This window comes from Osmerus mordax, chromosome 14 (genome assembly GCF_038355195.1).
Source record: "Osmerus mordax isolate fOsmMor3 chromosome 14, fOsmMor3.pri, whole genome shotgun sequence".
NCBI lineage: Eukaryota > Metazoa > Chordata > Actinopteri > Osmeriformes > Osmeridae > Osmerus > Osmerus mordax.
This window is the reverse complement of record NC_090063.1, coordinates 13,902,263-13,922,185: the sequence shown is the minus strand read 5'-3', so window position 1 is coordinate 13,922,185 and position 19,923 is coordinate 13,902,263. Positions and strand designations below refer to the sequence as shown.

Genomic DNA, 19,923 nt, shown 5'->3' with positions numbered 1-19,923 from the left:
GCAACAGATACAGACTTAGTTAATTAGACTGTCGGGAAGAGAGATTAATGTGGAGTTCTGAAGCACTCCGCGCGCTCGCTCCAAAAACCTGTGAGGAGTGACGCCGCGCTGAGCATCCTATCACAGACAGGTAGGAGGTGAACGGTGACAAGAGGAGGAGCTGACACAGTCCACGATGTTGTAGCAGAGGTGGTTCAGTGATTACACCGGAGAAAAATATGTCACTTCGTGTCACTTCCTGCAGGGCTTTGATCCAGTTCTCTCCTGTTCAGCCTGGTGGAGAATGGAATGGAGAGATGGAGAGGGTGGGAGCAGGGGAGGAAGGAATAGTGGCAGGTGGAGGGAGATGAGTCAGAAAGCGGAGCAAAGGAGGGAGGGATGAAGCTAGGGAAGGGTAGAGGAGATATGTGGATGCATGGAGATAGAGATAGGGACTCACAGGGCAGTCTTTCTCAGCCGGGTCTTACAGTAAAGTCCCTCTTCCCTGCATGTTTTAGATGTTTCCCTGCTCCAACACACCTGATTCAAAGGAACTGATTGTTATCAGGCTTCTGCCGAGCTTGATGACAACCGATTTATTTTAATCTGGTGTGTTGGAATAGGGAAACATCTAAAATGGTTGAGAAAGGCTGCACTGGGGAGTTGAGACTGGAGAGAGACAGAGACAGAGACAGACAGAGAGAGAGAGAGAGAGAGAGAGAGAGAGAGAGAGAGAGAGAGAGAGAGAGAGAGAGAGAGAGAGAGAGAGAGAGAGAGAGAGAGAGAGAGAGAGAGAGAGAGAGAGAGAGAGAGAGAGAGAGAGAGAGAGAGAGAGAGCACTGAAGGGTTGTAGAAAGAGATCAGTGCCGGCCAGGACTGATGTGCAGTGTCAGGAACCCTGTCTTCCATTAGCCAGGACAGAGCCCTCTGTAGCTCTGCCACCCTGCTGCCATCCTGCCCAGTCACATGCCAGCTGGCATCAGGGGGCATTAGTGACGCCACATAAACCAGGTGGGACAGCAACGCACAGCTGTAGATACAACTCTCCTTAAAGGGACAGCACACTGGAAACTCTGTCTGAAACAGACCCCCGGAGATACTGGGACAGGGCAGTACGCTGCCATGGCTACGAGGCTAAGCTAACAAAGACATGGCAGTATGCTAACGAGATAACTGCTAGCCCCAAGGCTGCACTCTGTTGCCCAAAACTGTGGTGTGGTTCTTAGATGAAAAAGTGTCTGTGTGTGTTGAGCTCATTCATCATATGCGAGAGAACACGTGTCTTTAAGAGAGATGATGATGATGTGTTTGGAGGGATGACAACAACAAGGGTCGATGGAACAGCTGCTCTGCTCTGCAAATAGAGACTAATATCCTGTCTGCAGGGCGGAGAGGAGAGAAAGGGACAAGAGAGGAGAGGAGAGAGAAGGAGAGAGAGACCCACAGGAGAGGGTGAAAGGAGGAGGGGATAGGGGAGGAAGAAAGAGGAAATGAGATGGGAGAAGAGAGGTGAGGAAAAGGGGGAGTGTAGTGGAGAGGTAGCAAGGAGGAAAGACAGGATGGAGAGGAGTGAGGAGAGACAGGAGGAGAAGGTGACGGGAGGGAGGGACAGGTGAGACTGTGGGGTGTGTGTGGGCATGCTTGGGGTCAACGGCCTGCCGACAGGGCGATCCATCAGTGCGTGTTGGAGACAGCTCCCTGTGACAGCTCTCTGTGAGGCTGCATAGAAACCAGCTCATCACTCACTCACACACACACTCACTCACTCACACACACATAAACACACACACACAAACTCTGTATTGCTTCTGTTGGACAGAGGAGAGCTTACAGAGATGTATGGAGACAGATAGGACACTTGCATACACATGAACACACACACACATAGAGAAAGACAATTAGCCTAATACATCCAACAGAGACACAGTTTCGGTGATGAAAGAAACAGTAATTGATAGTAACAGTATTAAGTATGTGTGTGTGCATGTGTTGGTGTTTGTGTGTGAGCTCCAGTAATTGATTGTAGTGTATTAAGTGGATCAGACAGCAGCTGAGCTGATAGATAATTAATTTATCTTTCACCTTCATTCATACTGATGCATCTACAGCTCCTCACTCATTTGGTTACGCTCACTACACTGATTACACATAAACACACACACACACTACACTGATTACACATAAACACACACACACACACAACCAGACAAGTTAGCTGGTATTTTGCAGAGTCTCTTTGGTGTTTATATTTCAGAGCAGCACTGTACCTCACGCTATTCTCTCTGAAGAACTGTTCTTTTTGAGGTGTGTGTGTGTGTGTGTGTGTGTGTGTGTGTGTGTGTTCGTGTGTGTGTGTGTGTGTGTGTGTTTGCTCTCTGTGGAGCCGAGGCCTTGATGGAGCTGAATTGTAATTAAGATAAATGGGGTCTGCTGAGTCATCTGTTTAATAAGCTGCCGACACACGCACACACACACGCACACACACACGCACACACACACACACACACACGCACACACACACACACACAGTGTGAAGGAAATAAGAGCTAATGTACCACATGCCCAGTTTTCAGCACAGAACCCCAGGTCTAGCCTGACAAGTCCTCTTTTAACAGGATCAGCTCTGTTCAAGAACTTTAGCTGTACCTCACATAAGTTATATAGTCAGCTCATGATTTAATGGCACCCCTGGTAAAGATGAGTAAAATATTTTACCTTGTTGTCATTCAGCTTGATGTCACATTGAAAACATTTAGAACAATCCAAACTTCAATTTAAGTACATTTATTTAGAAATTTTAAAAAAATCTGATATCGAGATATTATAATTTTTAATGAAACCATGTGTGCCATTATTATTGCCAACCCTACATAATATTATTTGTACAAACTCGCCTTGCTAATAAAACAGCACTGAGTCTTCTTGTATATCATCGAAGGTTGGAGAGCAAGGAATCTGAAACCATTCTTCTTTACAGAATCTCTCCAGATGATCACCTAAACACTGATCAACTTTGAAAAGTCTAATAAAAATTGAAAAATGTGTCTCTAAAATTTGTATTCATAAGAATGTTCTAAGGGTGCCAATAACTGTGGCAAACATGGTTTGATTAAGAATAATTATTTCAATTAATTATTTTTTATAGATCTATTTTGATAATAGATGTATTTCTTTTTTTAAATTGAGTTGACTGTGTATGTAATTAGAGCTACTAGATGAGGAGGCTCTAGCTGAGGAGGTTCCAGACGAGGGGGTTCTAGATGAGGAGGTTCTAGCTGAGGAAGTTCTAGCTGCGGAGGTTCCAGACGAGGGGGTTCTAGATGAGGAGGTTCTGGATGTCACCTGAGGTGGTTCTAGCAGGACAGATGGAACAGGAGCTCTGCAGCTGTCTCCTCCTCTCACAGGTGCACCCTGGGAACTGACACAAGCTCGCTACTTTCATGGTGAGAATTAACAGGTGCATTCTGTGTCCAATCCTGTGGGATAGAGGAGGCGAGGTGAGAGGGAGGAAGAGAGAGAGAGAGACGGAGGGGGAAAGAATGGAGGGGGATCGACTCTCTTTTCTGCTTCACTGAACATTGGCTCTGTTAACAAGAGGGAGGCGGGAGGAGGCGGGAGGAGGGGGGTGATGTATGTGTGTCCCTGGTGGTCTTACCTGAGATAAAAGAAGTGAGAGATGAAGGTATGTGGCAGGGAAGCTGCATGAGAGGCAGAGAGAGAGAGAGACAGGCAGACACAAAGACAGGGAGAGAGACAGAGAGAGAGGGAGAGAGAGACAGAGAGAGACAGGGAGAGAGAGAGAGAGAGAGAGAGAGAGAGAGAGAGAGAGAGAGAGAGAGAGAGAGAGAGAGACAGAGAGAGAGACAGAGAGAGAGAGACAGAGACAGAGAGACAGGGAGAGAGGGAGAGAGAGAGAGAGAGAGAGAGAGAGAGAGAGAGGGAGAGAGAGAGAGAGAGAGAGAGGGAGAGAGAGAGAGAGAGAGAGAGAGAGAGAGAGAGAGAGAGAGAGAGAGAGAGAGAGAGAGAGAGAGAGAGAGAGAGAGAGAGAGAGAGAGAGAGAGAGAGGCATATGTGTCAGAGGAGTGTGGCGGAGAAGTGCAGTCAGAGTTCCTAGCTGTCAGACAGCCACACTGGAGACGGCAAGAGGCTCTCTCACCTTGCTGCAGGCTAGTCTCGTCCTCTACTCTGACACACACACACAGTACATGTGTCCAGCTGTGTTGAAGGCCCCTAAGGAGGAAATTTAGAGAGGGAGGTCAGTGTTGCCAACAATCTACTTTAACAAGCGTGTGGTCTACAGGGTCACCACCAGGCTTCTCCTTTATTGTCCTACACACACACACACACACACACACACAAACACACACACGTCACACTGTCCCTCTAGCCTAGCCTTTCACGAAGCATAAGACAGCAGTGAGAACAGTAAGAGATCTCAGCACTGATTTAATGAGTGAGAGAAACACAGGGAGAGACAGAAGAAGAGAAAACGAGGAATAAAAAGAGAGAGAGATAGAGGGAGGGAGACAAAGGCAGAAACAGAAGAAGAGAGAGACAGTGTGTGTCCTCCTGACAGTCTAATTGGTGTTGTCAGGATCCTGCAGGAGATGGAGACCAGATTACTGCTGCTGCCACCTCAACTGAGGCTGAGCCTCTGACTGACACCTCCGCAGCAGTCAATGTGCAAATGAATGTCCTCATCTCTTCTTTATGTCCTCCCCTCTCTTCCTCTAGTCCTATCCGCTTTCTCCTCTCCTCACCTCTCCATTTCCTGCTACCTTCATGTACCCTCTCCTCTTCCTAATGTGAACATCTCTCTATTCCAGGGATGGACCTGTGTCAAACATATTCTACCTCTGGGCCAGCCTGCCTCTATGAAAAACACATTGAAATTCAATAGATTTGCCACCTGAAAAAGGTTGAAGTGAAGATGTAGCACAGAGAGGCCCCCAGGGGAGAGACTGTCACACAGAGAGAGAGATAAGGGGAGAGATGGAGGTGGAGACACAGACCAATAGAAACAGGTGAAGGTGGAAATAAAAAGAGAAAGAGAAAGAGCGAGAGATAAAGATAAGGGACAGAGAGGGAGGTGGAGAGAAGACAGGAGAAGGTAGAAAGGCAGAGAGAGATGGGGTGGGGTGGGAAAGAAAATTTATCCAGACATTTACTTAATCATGACTATTTCCAAGGTCTACCTCAGGATATTTCCTCATGCTGTCTTGAGGAGAGGAGAGGAGGCATCTGAATACCAACCTACCTTTGTTCTTCTCTGAGGTTGTGAAAATAAGTCATTTCTTTCTATCACAGTAGGGAAGCTCACACACAATATAGAGGTGCAGTTAGCCATCTAATCTATACATTCCATACATCCCACTTACTACAAAATGCTGTGGCTAGAAATACACACTTACTGTGCCATGTTTTATCTACTACACCCACATACGCACACACACACCAACATCTTGGCTCTGAATAAAGGTCTTGTTACATTGCTCTGATTATCAGAATATTGTCATTAGACAATTTGTCATCATATTTTTCTTACGGTTACAAACTGTCATTTGGATGCTTTCTCTTTCTGTGTGTGTGTGTTCACGAGTATGTGCATGGGATTGTGTGTCTGTGTGTGTGTGTGTGTGTATGTGTGTAAAGAGCATAATTAGCGATCAAGAACAACACATCAGCCTCTCTTGTAGTCAATCAGCTGATCAGCAGTAATCACGCAGTGGGTCACCCCACGGTGAGCACATATACACACCTGAAACACACACACACACTCTGAGCTGAGTGTTTAAAAAGCATCATATGAATGTGTAATGTAGACTAACTCTCTGCCTGAGGCGGACCATCCATCCTCCTCTACTCTGATCAACTCCCCCACGACACACATCTCAGAGTACGCCCCAAGGCACACAAACGCTCACACACACACATAGATATGGCACACACACACGGAGACACACACATCTCGGAATACAAACATACACCCGCACACACATTCCGGTATATACCCCAGGGCACACACACACATGCACGTACACACACAGCCCTGAATTTTATCTCACAGCCTAGAAATCAAAATATGTCATTGTGCTTGTCAGCCACAAGTTGGTTTAACACCATGTGGCAACAGTTTAGGTGATGACAACATTGCATAGCTTAGCTTGCTGTCAACACCATTAGCTCAGCTTGTTGATTACAGCATTGCCTTAGCTGAGCTTCCTAATGACAACATTAGCGTAACTTGCTGATTACATTTTTATCACAGTCAACAGGCAACAGGCAACACGCAACAAGTGGGTTAGTTTCAAATAGCTCTACAGTTTAACATATATCACATTAACGTTGTTATTAAACATGTATCATACTTACAGTATTATATATTAAAATAGTATACATTTACATCATTATAGAATCTATGTATAAATCATATTTAGCGTTCTTTTTTGGTCCTTGTGTGTATATGGTTCCTTCACTGGTCAGTCTTTGTCAGTTTGTCAGTTTAGTTTTCCTTTTCCTACGTGTGAGTAGTCAATCCATTGTGTTCCTGATTTTTGTTCATATAAATACAATAAAGTTCCTTTTATTCTGCCTGTCTACATTTCCTAGCATTTGGGTCCACCTGCTCTGTCATACGTAACAATAGTTTTACATACAGTATAGTATATATTCATGAACACACACACACACAAACATACACACACACACACACACACACACACACACACACAGAGCCCTCCTCACTCTGCTTAGCTCTAATGAAAACACAGATCCATGCTCCCTCCAACATTATCAGAACTGTGAAACTGAAACGATATTAATCGCCTCTGAAATAGAGCGCGGCCCCCACTTGGCTCCTGTCTCTCGTCTCTGAGTCACCCTCCCAGTAATATTATAAACGGATTGATTGGATCTGGTAATCGTCCAATCATGTCCAGCCATCCATACCTTGGTGGAGATCAAAGGTCGATAGATGCAGTTGACCCTGATAAAGAACCTGCGTATCACACAGCTCCAGGGGTGAAACGTTAACCTGTGTGTGTGTGGGTGTGTGTGTGTGTGGGTGTGTGTGTGTGTGTGTGTGTGTGTGTGATTTAGCGGAGATGGATACGTTTAGCCTCCAGAGTGCAAAGCCACCAGGGGAGTTGTATTACCACACATGTCCACGCCGGTCACATCAGATCCCAACCCAAACACAATCTCTCCGCCTCCACCTAGCGCCTCCTTAGAAAATCATAAAGTAAGGTAATTGGTTTTTCACCGTGCACTATATCAGAGTGACAGCTGAAAGCAATCAGCCAGGTATCATACACTTTTCACCTTGGGGAGATATTAACTCAGCGTCCACGCACAACAGCCCCCAACCCCCCCCCCCCCCCCCAAAGTTATCTCAATGTTTAATTTGTTCTGTTTAATGGTCTTTTGATTTAGATGGCCCACTCTCGCCTGTCACCTTCAATATGCTGCAGTCACAAGGCTGATGGATAGGCTGCACTGGAATCATTACCAGGAACTTACACACACACACACACACACACTCACACACACACACTCACACACACACACACACACACACACACTCACACACACCGACACAGAACACTGAAACTGAAAAAAACACAAAGTGATTTCTCTAACAGGCTCTACCGGGAATTCATGTGTAAGTGTGTGTGTGTGTGTGTGTATGTGTCTGTGTGCACTGATGACTGATGTTTTCTTCTGTGTTATGAGAGAAGAGTAGGGTGTTGCTGTCCGTGGTTCTGGAACATCCAGGCCACAGACTGCAACAGAAAAAGGCTGCAATGTATTTCATGACATATTGAAACCTTCTTTCCTGTGGTAAGTTAACCTGAAGGGAAGAGTTGCCTGGGTGGATAAAGTCACAGCTAGGAGGACAGAAAGTGGTTTTATTTTAGATCTAAACCAATCACATTTCAGGGAAGTGTATGTGTATAAACAGTACTGTGCAAAAGTGTTAAACACCTGCAATTTTTTACACGACTTGTTTTAAATATTTATAGTTTTTGTCATCTGTATTCATGCGGCAGAATAAAAGTGCACATTTGAGAAAATTGCAGTTCAGTCTTTTCTTTTAATTATATCTCAGGGTATTTTTGCATTTGTGCCTAATGACCTTTGCAACACTTTTGCAGTGCTATATGTCTGTGTGTGTGCAGTTGTACTGGCATGCTCCATGCTCCCACAGACTCGTCACCAACATCCTTGTTAGCTGACTGCTGTCTTCCTGCTGCCAAGCTAGTCTGTCTGTGTACACTGCTCTATATTTACAACCGCTTTTAGAAAAGTTTCATACATTCTTGGTCTCCTCCTCTTTCTCTCTCTTCTCCTCGTCATCGCTCCTCTCCAGGGGTGTCCTTCAACAATGAAAGGTTTGACTGAATTAATGTATATTCCAGAAGGTTCAGAGATCTCTATTTTCAGAGAGCATCCCAGAAGAGACCATACTCTCATTGTCCATGGCAACCCTGAGGCCTTGCAGACTTGGCCACACTAACAGACTTAGATGGGTCATGTTCAGGGTTTCTAAGGAAAACTATAGTCTGAACTATTCCAGTATGTGTACCATCTCCTAAAGCATGAAGAAAACTTGGTCAAATGAGTAAAAAAGAAACAACTTTTATGCAAAATAATGATTATGTTATCCCTTTTCAGACCCCCAGGGAATATGTTGAAAAACCTTAACCTTCATCCTGCTGAGAGATTTCGCTGTGACCGGCATGCTTTTTAAGTTGACAATTGTTGAACCCCTTAACGCCTATTTTATAATGACGACTGTGACACATTCTTTCTGTGACGGCCATTAATGTGAATAATAGAGAGAATTTAGATTTATTTTTCTTCTTGAACGCTTGTTCTATCCGTAATAAACCCGTGACTGTATGAATGTATTCAGCATGAGAGTTATGAACCCAGCGGACTGTAGCTTCTCATCATCACTACGCTTGTTTCCCGTGTCGCCGCGGTCTGACTGCCCGTGCCAAAGCGCTGTCTGCTCCGCTGCTGCTCTGTACCCTTGTCATCAGCTTGCACGGCTGTTTGACACCTCCGCGTGCCTTTGAAGCGTTCGCCAAACGGCGGGAATGCTTCCACATCTCATGCGCAGTGCACGTGGTTCATCATTAGGGTAACCGCAATATCTGAAGCCTCTGTGTTGAGGTCGTGCGTGCGGGACCGAGGGAGGGCAGGAGAGAAACAGGAAGAAAGATCCAGTCTCGGCGGGAGAGATGCAGCGCGAGAGGGATTTTCTCTATGAAGAGATTGAGTCAAACTCGGATTCCCTCACACGCGCATTGCCCCTTCTGGCGCTTCATTAATCATTCACGGACGTTGTGGCGAGGAGGAGCTGAATTATCACCGCGAATGATTCAACATGAAAATACGCACCAACTGTAAGTCAAAAATGTATTTTTCTTTGGATATTCGGTTTTCAAGTTCATCAGCCGTTGAATAGCCTAAATCAAAAACTGGCAATTGCCAAAATCGTCTCTCTCTCTCTCTCTCTCTCCCTCTCGCTTTCTCTCTAGCTCGCTCTCTCTCTCCCGCTCGCTCGCTCGCTCTCTCTCTCAATTCACTTTGTCGTCCTCAGGCTATCTAGTCTGACACGGCGTTGCTTTGATAATTCAATCGAATACAGCGGTAAACCTACGAATATTATAAAGGACAGCCTTTATAATAGACACTATGTACCTAGTCTAGCAATCTAATAAGCTAAAATACACTTTTTGCCGTTTTGTCGTTGCTTTCAGGCAAAACTTTCTCGTCAGCATCTTCTGGGGCAAGTGGTTAACATTGCGACCAGATATTTCAGCGGGAGTTGAGGGCGCAAAGTCCGGCCGTCGGTGGGTTTAGCTCCGGGATTCTACCTCACTTTCCGGTCACCATGAAGCGGCGGCAGAAGCGCGTGCTGCAGATGGCCTTCGTGTTCACCGTGGCGCTGATATTTCTCCCGAACGTTGGCCTGTGGTCGCTATACCGGGACAAACACCTGATGAAGTCTCATGAGGTTGGTGAGCAGGTAGGTCCAGCCAAAAACCTATCGACTCCTCCGCAGGGAAGAAAGGTAGAAGGTTTTTTTTTAAATGAATCGGGGAGTTCTCTGCACTCTAGTTGACATTTTAAAAATAAATTCGTCAAGTCTGGAGTTTCATATGAAAATTGTATGAGTGGGTAGTTTGCAAGAGGCTGTTACCCGCAGCGTAATTACATCTCTCTCTGATGTAGCCTATGTGTGTGTGTGTGTGTGTGTGTGTACACGCGCGTGCGTGCGTGTGTGTTTACATCACGATCCCCTCGGGCACCCCTGTGAGCAGAGCAAGCCAGCAGAGTCGTGCTAACTGAACTAAACAGTTGAACTCTGCCAGAAGATACAGTCAAATGTGTATGGAAAGGCAGCACACAGCACCACACACTGACACACACACACACACTCAAATAAACACACACACACAATTTCTGTCTTACATGCACACCGTTTTATACACACAATCTCTTTCTCACAAGCACACACACTGACCCAAACCACACTCTCTTTTGCACACCAATGTCTCTTACTTACCAACCCGCATTCACACACACTCTGTCTCACACACACACATTCACACACACACTGTCTCTCACACACACATTCACACACACACTGTGTGTGCCGACATGAAGCAATTTAGTACAGTTAAAGTGGCAGTAAAGAGATCATGGATGGAGAGATAGGTTTGGTCCTTTGCTGGTGCTGGTGACACCACAGCTATAGCCTGGTATTACGAGTGCTGTAGTAGCTGAGGGTCTTTCACTGAACACACACACACACACTCACACACTCAACAGCAATAATAAGCTGAACAATGAGGTCCAGAGAGCCATGGAAGTCATCATTACCATCAAGTGGTTCTCTCAGCACAGTGTGTGTGTGTATGTGTGCGTGTGTGTTTGCCCTGCCGAGTTGATGAGATTACAAGAGAGGGTGTTATAGCGCCGTGTAAATCATGGAGCTGGCCTGGTAACTGAGACTAATGCCACAGTATGATGCTAGTACTGTGTGTGTGTCTGTGTGCGTGCGTTTATGTGTGTGTGAGAGAGAAAGAGCCTCCCTTCCACTCCATGTCTTCTGTCTTCATCGTCAAACAGACCGAATCAGCTGCCTCCATTGACAGCGCTGGTTTCTTGTCTTTTCTGCTGTCAGAACCAATTAAATGTGACAGGAAGACTGTGTGTATGTGTGTGAGGCGACCGGAACAGTGTCGCTGTGATTCTGATGAGGCCTCCATGTCATAGCACAGAGATGCATCACGGATAAAGAGGGACGCTATGTTGACAAACGCGACACGGATGAACACCACTTCACTTTATCACTGCAGAGATGGAGGCTGGAGGATGTGTGTGTGTGTGTCTGCATGTGTGCGGATGTGTCTGAGTGTGTGTGTGTCTGCATGTGTGCGGATGTGTCTGTGTGTGTGCCTGATCTGTCTCCAGCAGCAAGCTGAAGCCTTAACTGTTTAAAAACGCCCGAAATGACAAATGGTGTAGTTGCCTGGAGCAGCTGAGAGACATCCAGGTAGTGGACCATCTGATGGGCAGGTGACTGTGTGTGTGTGTGTGTGGGGGTGTTTTGGGGGGGGGGCATCTGGAGGAGGAGGACTGGGAAGGGGGGGGGGGGGGATTTGGCTCAATCCTGCCCAGGTTCACTTGGAATGAGTCATGAGTCATTCCCTAGGAATCTCTCTTTCTGTCTCTTGTCTCTCTGTGTCCATGTGATCAGCATATATATGGTCATTTTTATGTGACTGTCTATTAATTCATTATCTCCTCTCAAGCTATAGTCAGCAATTAGTTACGTATGTTAGAGCAGGCTTCAGAGTCGTGGAGAATAGAACTACAATCATGTGGCATTCTTTTCAATTGCTCCTGTTGTGCCAGCGGACCAATAACAACCTCAGAAAATCATGGAACCAAATGTGATTGGTCAAGTGAAGAGTTTAGAAAACCGTGTAGAGTGTTGTGTATTAGTGTGTGTGCGTGTGTAGCTTATGTTTGTGGTGTAGGGCTCAGGGATTGAACACCAGCAGGATTTTATACCGACTAATACAAAAACACTTAGCCAAAACCGTTTATGTTGTGTGTGTGAGCGAGCGAGTGTGTGTGTGTAAGAGAGTGTGTGCAGGCGCCTCCATTAAGGTAATAGCACACTCCAGCAGCTGAATGACGGCCTCTCAGGAGCTGTGAAAAGAAATGGAAATGTGTCGCATGTAATGAGGTGTATTGTTTTTGTGTGTTTGTCTCGGTATGGGTGTGTGTTGGTGTGTGCATGCGTGTTTTCCTGTGTGTGTGTGTGTTTGTGTGTGTTTGCCCTTGTGTTTACGTGTATGCATTTGTGCGCGTGCACAGTGTGTAATTAGAGGTATTGTTCTCCGTCAGTCTCGTCCTCTCTTTCTTTCCCTCTCCCCATCTCTCTCTCTCTCCCTCCTTCTACATCTCTCTCCATCCCTCCATCTCTCCACCTCTCAGATACTCAGCCACAGGTCTCTTGTGGGCTGAAGATAGGAGTGTTGGTGTACCGGCAGCAGCCTGGCCCTGGCCCAGGGCTCGCCTCCCCATGGTGTGTGAAAACAGGCGAGAACAGAGAGATAACTCCGGATTATTATTGTAGCAACTAGGATTTACGCAATTTCAATTAGAGGCCGCTGAGGCCATTGATTGATTAAGAATTAGTCGCCCCTGGATTTCATTTAAATCGTTGATTTCTATTGATCGAAGCATTGTTGTTGTTTGGTGCGTGTACAAATGCAGACATAATGAGAAGGCAGAGATAGGAAAAGCACTGTGGAATCATTTAGTACTAATCACCTTCTTGATCCATGCTGGTGGTTGAGGAGACATCAATACCTTACATGAATTAATTCACAGCAGTGCTCAACTGATAACATCAACCTGTAGTGATCTGCTCCTCTCCTCATCGTCTCCTCCTTCCTCCTCCTTCTCCTTTCCTCTTTGTCCTCTCCTCCTTATGTCCTCCTTTCTCCTCCGGCTTTCTTCTCCTCTCCTCGTTTACATCCTCTCCCTCTCTCCTCCCTGGGCCCACTCCTCTCCCTCTCTCCTCCCTGGGCCCACTCCTCTCCCTCTCTCCTCCCTGGGCCCACTCCTCTCCTCTCCCTCTCTCCTCCCTGGGCCCACTCCTCTCCCCTCCCTGTCTCCTCCCTGGGCCCACTCCTCTCCTCTCCCTCTCTCCTCCCTGGGCCCACTCCTCTCCCTCTCTCCTCCCTGGGCCCACTCCTCTCCCTCTCTCCTCCCTGGGCCCACTCCTCTCCTCTCCCTCTCTCCTCCCTGGGCCCACTCCTCTCCCTCTCTCCTCCCTGGGCCCACTCCTCTCCCCTCCTTCTCTCCTCCCTGGGCCCACTCCTCTCCTCTCCCTCTCTCCTCCCTGGGCCCACTCCTCTCCTCTCCCTCTCTCCTCCCTGGGCCCACTCCTCTCCCTCTCTCCTCCCTGGGCCTACTCCTCTCCTCTCCCTCTCTCCTCCCTGGGCCCACTCCTCTCCCTCTCTCCTCCCTGGGCCCACTCCTCTCCCCTCTCTCCTCCCTGGGCCCACTCCTCTCCTCTCCCTCTCTCTTCCCTGGGCCCACTCTTCTCCTCTCCCTCCCTCTTCCCTGGGCCCTCTCCTCTCCCTCCCTCTTCCCTGGGCCCACTCCTCTCCCTCTCTCCTCCCTGGGCCCACTCCTCTCCTCTCCCTCCCTTTTCCCTGGGCCCTCTCCTCTCACTCTCTCCTCCCTGGTGTGTGTGTGTGCATGTTCTGTGTCTAAGAAAGGCATGGTTATGAGTAAAGAGCCCATACCAGTATGCTGTGTCTGGCTGAGATAGAAACTCCTGATTGATTGAGATATGAAACTTCAAGCACCCCTCGTCTCTCCTAAAGCAGGGCTGCAGGTCTTGAAAGCATGTGTGTGTGTGTGTGTTTCTGTGTGTCCAATCACTTAAGGGGAGAAAGATGCTAGTTGAGTTTGTTGAGTCTGACTCTACCTGAACATTTTGCTCTTTCGACTCCTGCCTGGTAGATTCACACGTGCCTTCCCTCCCCCTCCCCCTCCCCCTCCCCCTCCCCCTCCCCCTCCCCCTCCCCCTCTCCCTTTCCCTCCCCCCCCCCCTCTCCCTCTCCCTCACCCTCCCCCCCCTCCCCCTCTCCCTCCCCCTCTCCCTCTCCCTCTCCCTCTCCCCCTGCCCAAGAGACAGACTGGGGAGGGAGTCTGGCATGGACTGGGTGGAAGTGGATGGTGTGACAGGGGCCTCCTGATAAAGAGAGTCACTGATGCTCGAAGCTCATCATGGATGTTTACAGCTGACTGTATCGTCCCGTTTAATTAGCTGCCTGCCGTGACTTAAGGGGAGAGGGAATAAACATTAAGAGAGAGAGAGGTTGAGAGAGAGCGAGCGAGGGAGGGAGTTGCAGAGCTGAGAGACTTATAGCAGCAGCAATAGGTAAGAATAGTGGGATTGGAATTAAAAAGGAGTGGGGAAGACAGAGGGAGAGCGCGAGGGAGAGAGAGTGTGGGTGAGGTGAGAGAGAGCGAGGGAGAGAGAGAACGAGGGAGAGAGGTCAAGAAAGAGAGAGAACGAGGAAGAGAGGGCGAGAAAGAGAGAGAACGAGGGACAGAGGTCGAGAAAGAGAGAACGAAGGAGATAAGGGGAGAAAGAGAGAGAGCGTGGGAGAGAGAGAGCGAGGGAGAGGTGTTGTGCGAGTCTGGATGCAGCAGCAGTAGGTGAGTGATGACCTGAACAGACTAGTGGGTCAGCTGTTGCTGTGAGAAGTATCCACTTCCCCACTGAGGCATACTGCTTTTTGTGTGTGTATGTGTGCGTGCGCAGACCCTGAGAGCAGGATGGCAGTCTACTGTTCTCCCCCTCTGTGCTGGAGACAGTGTTATCTGACACTGGAACCAAAGCCAGCCTTCCAGTGTCCACTGTTTCTATCTAACCTCGTATCCATGCTGACGACGTTCTAGCAGAATGGGGCGATAGATTTACAGGCTCTAGTAATTTTCTATATAATCAGGGCCGGATAAGTGCTTGTACATTTTACTGATGCCTTAATGCAGGGGCCCTGGTTTGAATTCAGCCCAGACCATTTCCTCCCCCTCTCTCTCTCCCTTACATTTCCTGTCACTCCTCACTTTCCCTGTCCCAAAAGGCAGAATTGCCCAACAAAATAAATGTAAAACATTTGATGGGTGTATTTTATATCTGTGTGTGTACGCGTCTGTGTGTGTTAGTGTGTTTGTGTGTGTGAGGATGTGAGTGTGTACTGCTTCCAGGGCTGTGTGTGACAGCCACTTTGCCAGTGATTTGTGAACATGGCTCATTGTCTCTCTGTCTCTCATGTTATTTATGTTTCCTCTCAGATCCTCTCTGACTGCTGGCTCCATCCCTACTGACAGCTACTATAAACACACACACACACACGCATGCACACACACACATGCTCACACACATACACTGACATATTGCTCCCGTCCCTATAGGCAAACAAGGCACACACACTTACACTTGAAAACACACACACACGCCCCCAGCTCTTCTGTGCTGACAGATTAGACAGATCACACTGAAGCCCAAAACAAGAACTTTCATATTGTCTCGAAAAGGTTTCAGCCTCTAGTGGTTGAGTGTGTGTGGTGACAGGCGCCTGGAGGGACGTGTGTGTGTGTGTATGCGGATCTGTATGTGTGTGTGCATATCTGTGTTGATACAGTGTGTGTGTTGGTATGTGTGGGTATTCAATGTGACAGTTGATCAGTGTTATATCCTAATACATACCGATGTGAAAGGAGCTTATTGTATGCAATGTCCTACTCTGTCTTGTGTGGGTGTCCCTATGTCCATGCAGGTGCTGTGACTGGGAACAGTAGGCCCATGTCATATAGAAAAACAATACATAAGGTCATATTCTCTTGGTGACCATTGTTCATACTGGTGATGTTGCGTGTGATCATGTGTGGTGTGTGTGTGGATGTGTTTGGTGTGTGTGCGTGATTGTGTGTGTGGAGCCCAGCCGTGGGTGGTGATCTAGTGTAAACAGACAGTAAGCCACATCCTATCAGCTCCATCCATGCTGCTATGCTAGATCAGGCCTGCTACTGTTTGTATTCTGATCAAATCCTATTAGGCTGTGTTACTGTGTCGCCATGTTGCTCTTTTCTCTATCTCTTTATGTTCCTCTCTTTCTCTCTCTCTCTCTCTCTCTCTCTCTCTCTCTCTCTCTCTCTCTCTCTCTCTCTCTCTCTCTCTCTCTCTCTCGCTCTCTCGCTCTCTCGCTCTCTCTCTCTCCTTCTAGGTCTCCTCTGTCTATCTCCCGTCGCTCTTTCAAACACACTCGCACTCCCCTCTTCTCTCTCTCTCCCTATCTCGGTCATCACAGCCCACCCTGTCATCAGGCAGACACCGTTGACAGCTCAGTTGATGTGTTCTGTCAGTGTTACAGTGAGATCTGCTCATGTAATAAACTATGGTTGATCTGGTGCTGCACCATGTAGTGCTGTATCAGAATGTACAATAGAGCGAGTCTTCCCAACCTTTGCCCATCAGGACCCATCAGAACTCAACTTGTGAGGCTGGGTATGGACAGACAATGTTAAATGATGTACGGGTTTGGGTCAGGTTCGGTCTCGTCGGCTGGGCTAGCCAACTTGACATGGAGATTCAACAAATTTTGAGTGAAAATACAGTGTAAAAAAAAAAGAGTTGGGTTAAATTGTGGTAAAAGTGTGTGAATGAGTGTGTGTTTGTGTGTGAGTCAGTGTGTTTGTTCAGTGACAATTGTCTGTCAGTATGTGATGTGTAGGTCCTGCCCCTGTGAGGTTCCCCTCCGTGTTTCCAAGCGTTGGTGTGGCGACAGCACAGGGAACTATCGCTTCACTCTCAGGAAATGAGAGAAAAACAGCCCTCACGCTGAACCTATCAGTGTCTTTGTGTGTTGCGTGTGTGTGTGTGTGTCTCAGGGGAGTGTTTGTGAGTGGAACGATGCATAGCCATTTTGTTCATGAGTAATAGCATCTTGTTGGGGTGCCTGGAGGCTGGAGCTAACTAAGTTATTTAGGGAGCAAACAGCAACCTTGGAGAAAGGACTTCTATAGGCTAGAAAATGGAACCAGCTGATAGACTAGACGTGCGCACACACACGTGTATTCACACACATAGGAAGACATGTATCACATTATCTCTCTCACAAACACACACACACAACCTTACAAACACACACACACACTGAGGTAAGAGGTGTGTCGTGATCAGTCAAGGAGTTTTTTTGCTGCCTGGTGTTGTCAACGCTGACCAGCTACGTAGCCAAAGGAAAACCATGGAGATTTGAACCCCCCTTTCTCTCTCACTCCCACTTTCTCTCTCTCTCTCTGTCACACTTTTTTCTCTCTCTCACTCCTTTTGTTCAACAACAGAGGCAACAAACAAGCCGACCACATGCTTGTCTGCCCGTAGATTCACCAAAAATATATATGTGAGTATACATCTTTGTTTGTGCGTGTGTGTGTTCAAGATGTTGCGTGGGTGGGTGTGTATCCTAGCTTGCGAGGATACGCTGTATGATTAAAGCCTGCTACAGCCTGACAGGAACCTGCGTGTGTGAATGTGTGCGTGTGTCCTGTGTGTGTAAGTGTGTGTGTGAATGTGTGTGTGTTGCGCAGGCTTTGTTTAACCAGGATAGTGTAGAACCCTCTGAGGAGACAGAGTGTGAGCTGCACTGACAGGAGACGGATGACTTGACCTTGAGACTGCGCTGCCACACACACACACATGTACACACTCTCCCTCACACACTCGCACACAAACACACACACGCTCTCTCACGCCCACACCCGTTCTCCTCACACCCACAGACACTCTCACTCACTCACACACACACACACGGCACAGACACACACACAGGTTTTCGTCAAGCTGTAGTTCTCTTTAATCACACAGACACACTTGCTAGCTACCGTTTCACTTCACTACACAAAGCACACACTTACAGAAGCACACACACACATACAAAACAGAGGCCCAGACAGACACACACATACATTACACAAAGGTGTAGACAGACACTTACAGACACAGAGGTGCACACACACACTCACACACACATGAACTTAAAGCTAAGAGGGTCTTGTTATGTGTGTCTGAATCCACAGCGGCACTTTTTCACAGTAGAGATCCACAGAGGGAAGACACTCAATGAAATGTGTGTGTGTGTGTGTATCTTTTGCATTGTAAGTGGGCTTACACATCCTCTGTCATGGGTCTGTCAGCTCCATTGTTAGGATGCCATGGTGAATCTGTCTGGCCAGCCTGCTGCCAAACACACAAACAAACACACACACACACACACATCATGGCCAGGCCAGACCAGAGCTGATAGGACAGGCTAATGCAACTGCATTGTTCCATAATGATGTGTGTAATTACAGTGTTTCAGGAATATGACAATGCGTTTGTTGTTCGACATGAGTTCTGGGAGCTAGTGTTGTTCTAGAGTAAGGGAAATACTCTGTAGTGTTTTACTGTACTCTGTAATAACCGTTGTACTGTAATACTCAATAGCACTCTGCGATACTCTGCTGTACTTTGCAGTACCCTGTAGCACTCTGCTGTGCTATGTAGCACTCTGGAATACTCTGTTACTCTGTAGTAGGCTGCAGTACTTTTTAGGTGTGTGTTCCCCTGGCCTGCAGCAGACTAGATGTTCATCTCTGTAACAAAAGGAGGTCACCTTCACCTTCCTCTTCCCCTCCTCCTCCTCCTTCACCACCCTCCACCCAACTCCTCCACCCCACATACCCTTATAAAAGTACAGAACTGCCTCTGAAGTTTACCTTTCTCCTCCATGACTCCCTCCACAAACGCACACACACACACATACACACACATACACACACATACACACACTTGTCTACAGTGCCATGTTTGAAGCGTCAGTCAACCAATAAGTGGTTCCTCTCCCGAGCTGCAACACAGGAAGGAAAGAGGATAGATGGGGGACACGTGTGTGTGTGTGTGTGTGTGTATATGTGTATGTGTGTATATGTGTGTGTGTGTGTGTACCTGTGAGACTAAGTGTCTCCTGAAGGCAGCTTTGATCACAGTTTAATAACCTCACAACTTCCCTGAGGAGCAACAAACACAAACCTCCTCTCCTCCCCCCTCCTCTCCTCCCCCCTCTTCTCCTCTCCTCCTACCCCCTCCTGTCCTCTACTCTCTCCTCCTCTTCTCTTTACTGCTCTCCTCTTCTCTGTACTGCTCTCCTCTTGTTTTCCATCCTTTCTCTTCCTCCCCCGCACAAGCATGACAGGCCTGACATTTGTCAGTGCTACTGTAACAGACGAGGGGGAGCTAGGGGAGAAGGTAAGAGGGGGGGAGGAGAGGAGAAAGGGGGGATGTGATGGTGAGGATCAGACCGGAGGAGAGTAACAGGAAACAGAATGTCTCTGGGACACAGCTGTGAACATGGAACCAGGACTCAGCTGAAAAGCTTTTTACCTGTCACTACGATTCTCTCTCCTTAGACTGCTTCCTAGAATCAACCTAACACAAAGTCCTCTTGTCTGTTGTTCTGTGGCTTTCCTCTGGTACAGACAATAGTAACAGTTTGAAGTAGGTTCACAATTTGAGTATTTGGACAGTGAAAATTTTTCTTTGAGTTACTATACTGCTATACTGTAGATTTCACGCAATGTCTTAAAATACCGTCAGCAACATAGTAGTAAACCTAGGCATTGTAAACCTAGTTCTGTATGAAAACTATTCAGACACCAGCGGTTATACCGAACCTCTATATTAGAGTTGTGTAATGGCTAACTATCACAGCAAGTTCCATGGCAATTATTCAGTGAAGATGAGAGCAATGTCTGGATATTGAGAAAAGGAGTGTTTAATATTTCAGAAGGAGAAAT

The 19,923-nt window shown here is 47.3% G+C and overlaps 1 protein-coding gene across 1 annotated transcript in view; it reads left to right on the top strand.

The window, feature by feature from the left end:
* The first annotated feature begins 9,880 nt into the window (after nt 1–9,880).
* Nucleotides 9,881–19,923, top strand: part of galntl6 (polypeptide N-acetylgalactosaminyltransferase like 6) — a 48,738-nt gene continuing 38,695 nt past the window's right edge. The window contains exons 1-2 of the mRNA XM_067250328.1: nt 9,881–10,015; nt 19,838–19,840. Of these exons, the coding sequence (XP_067106429.1) occupies nt 9,881–10,015; nt 19,838–19,840 (138 nt within the window). The remainder of the gene's footprint in view (nt 10,016–19,837; nt 19,841–19,923) is intronic.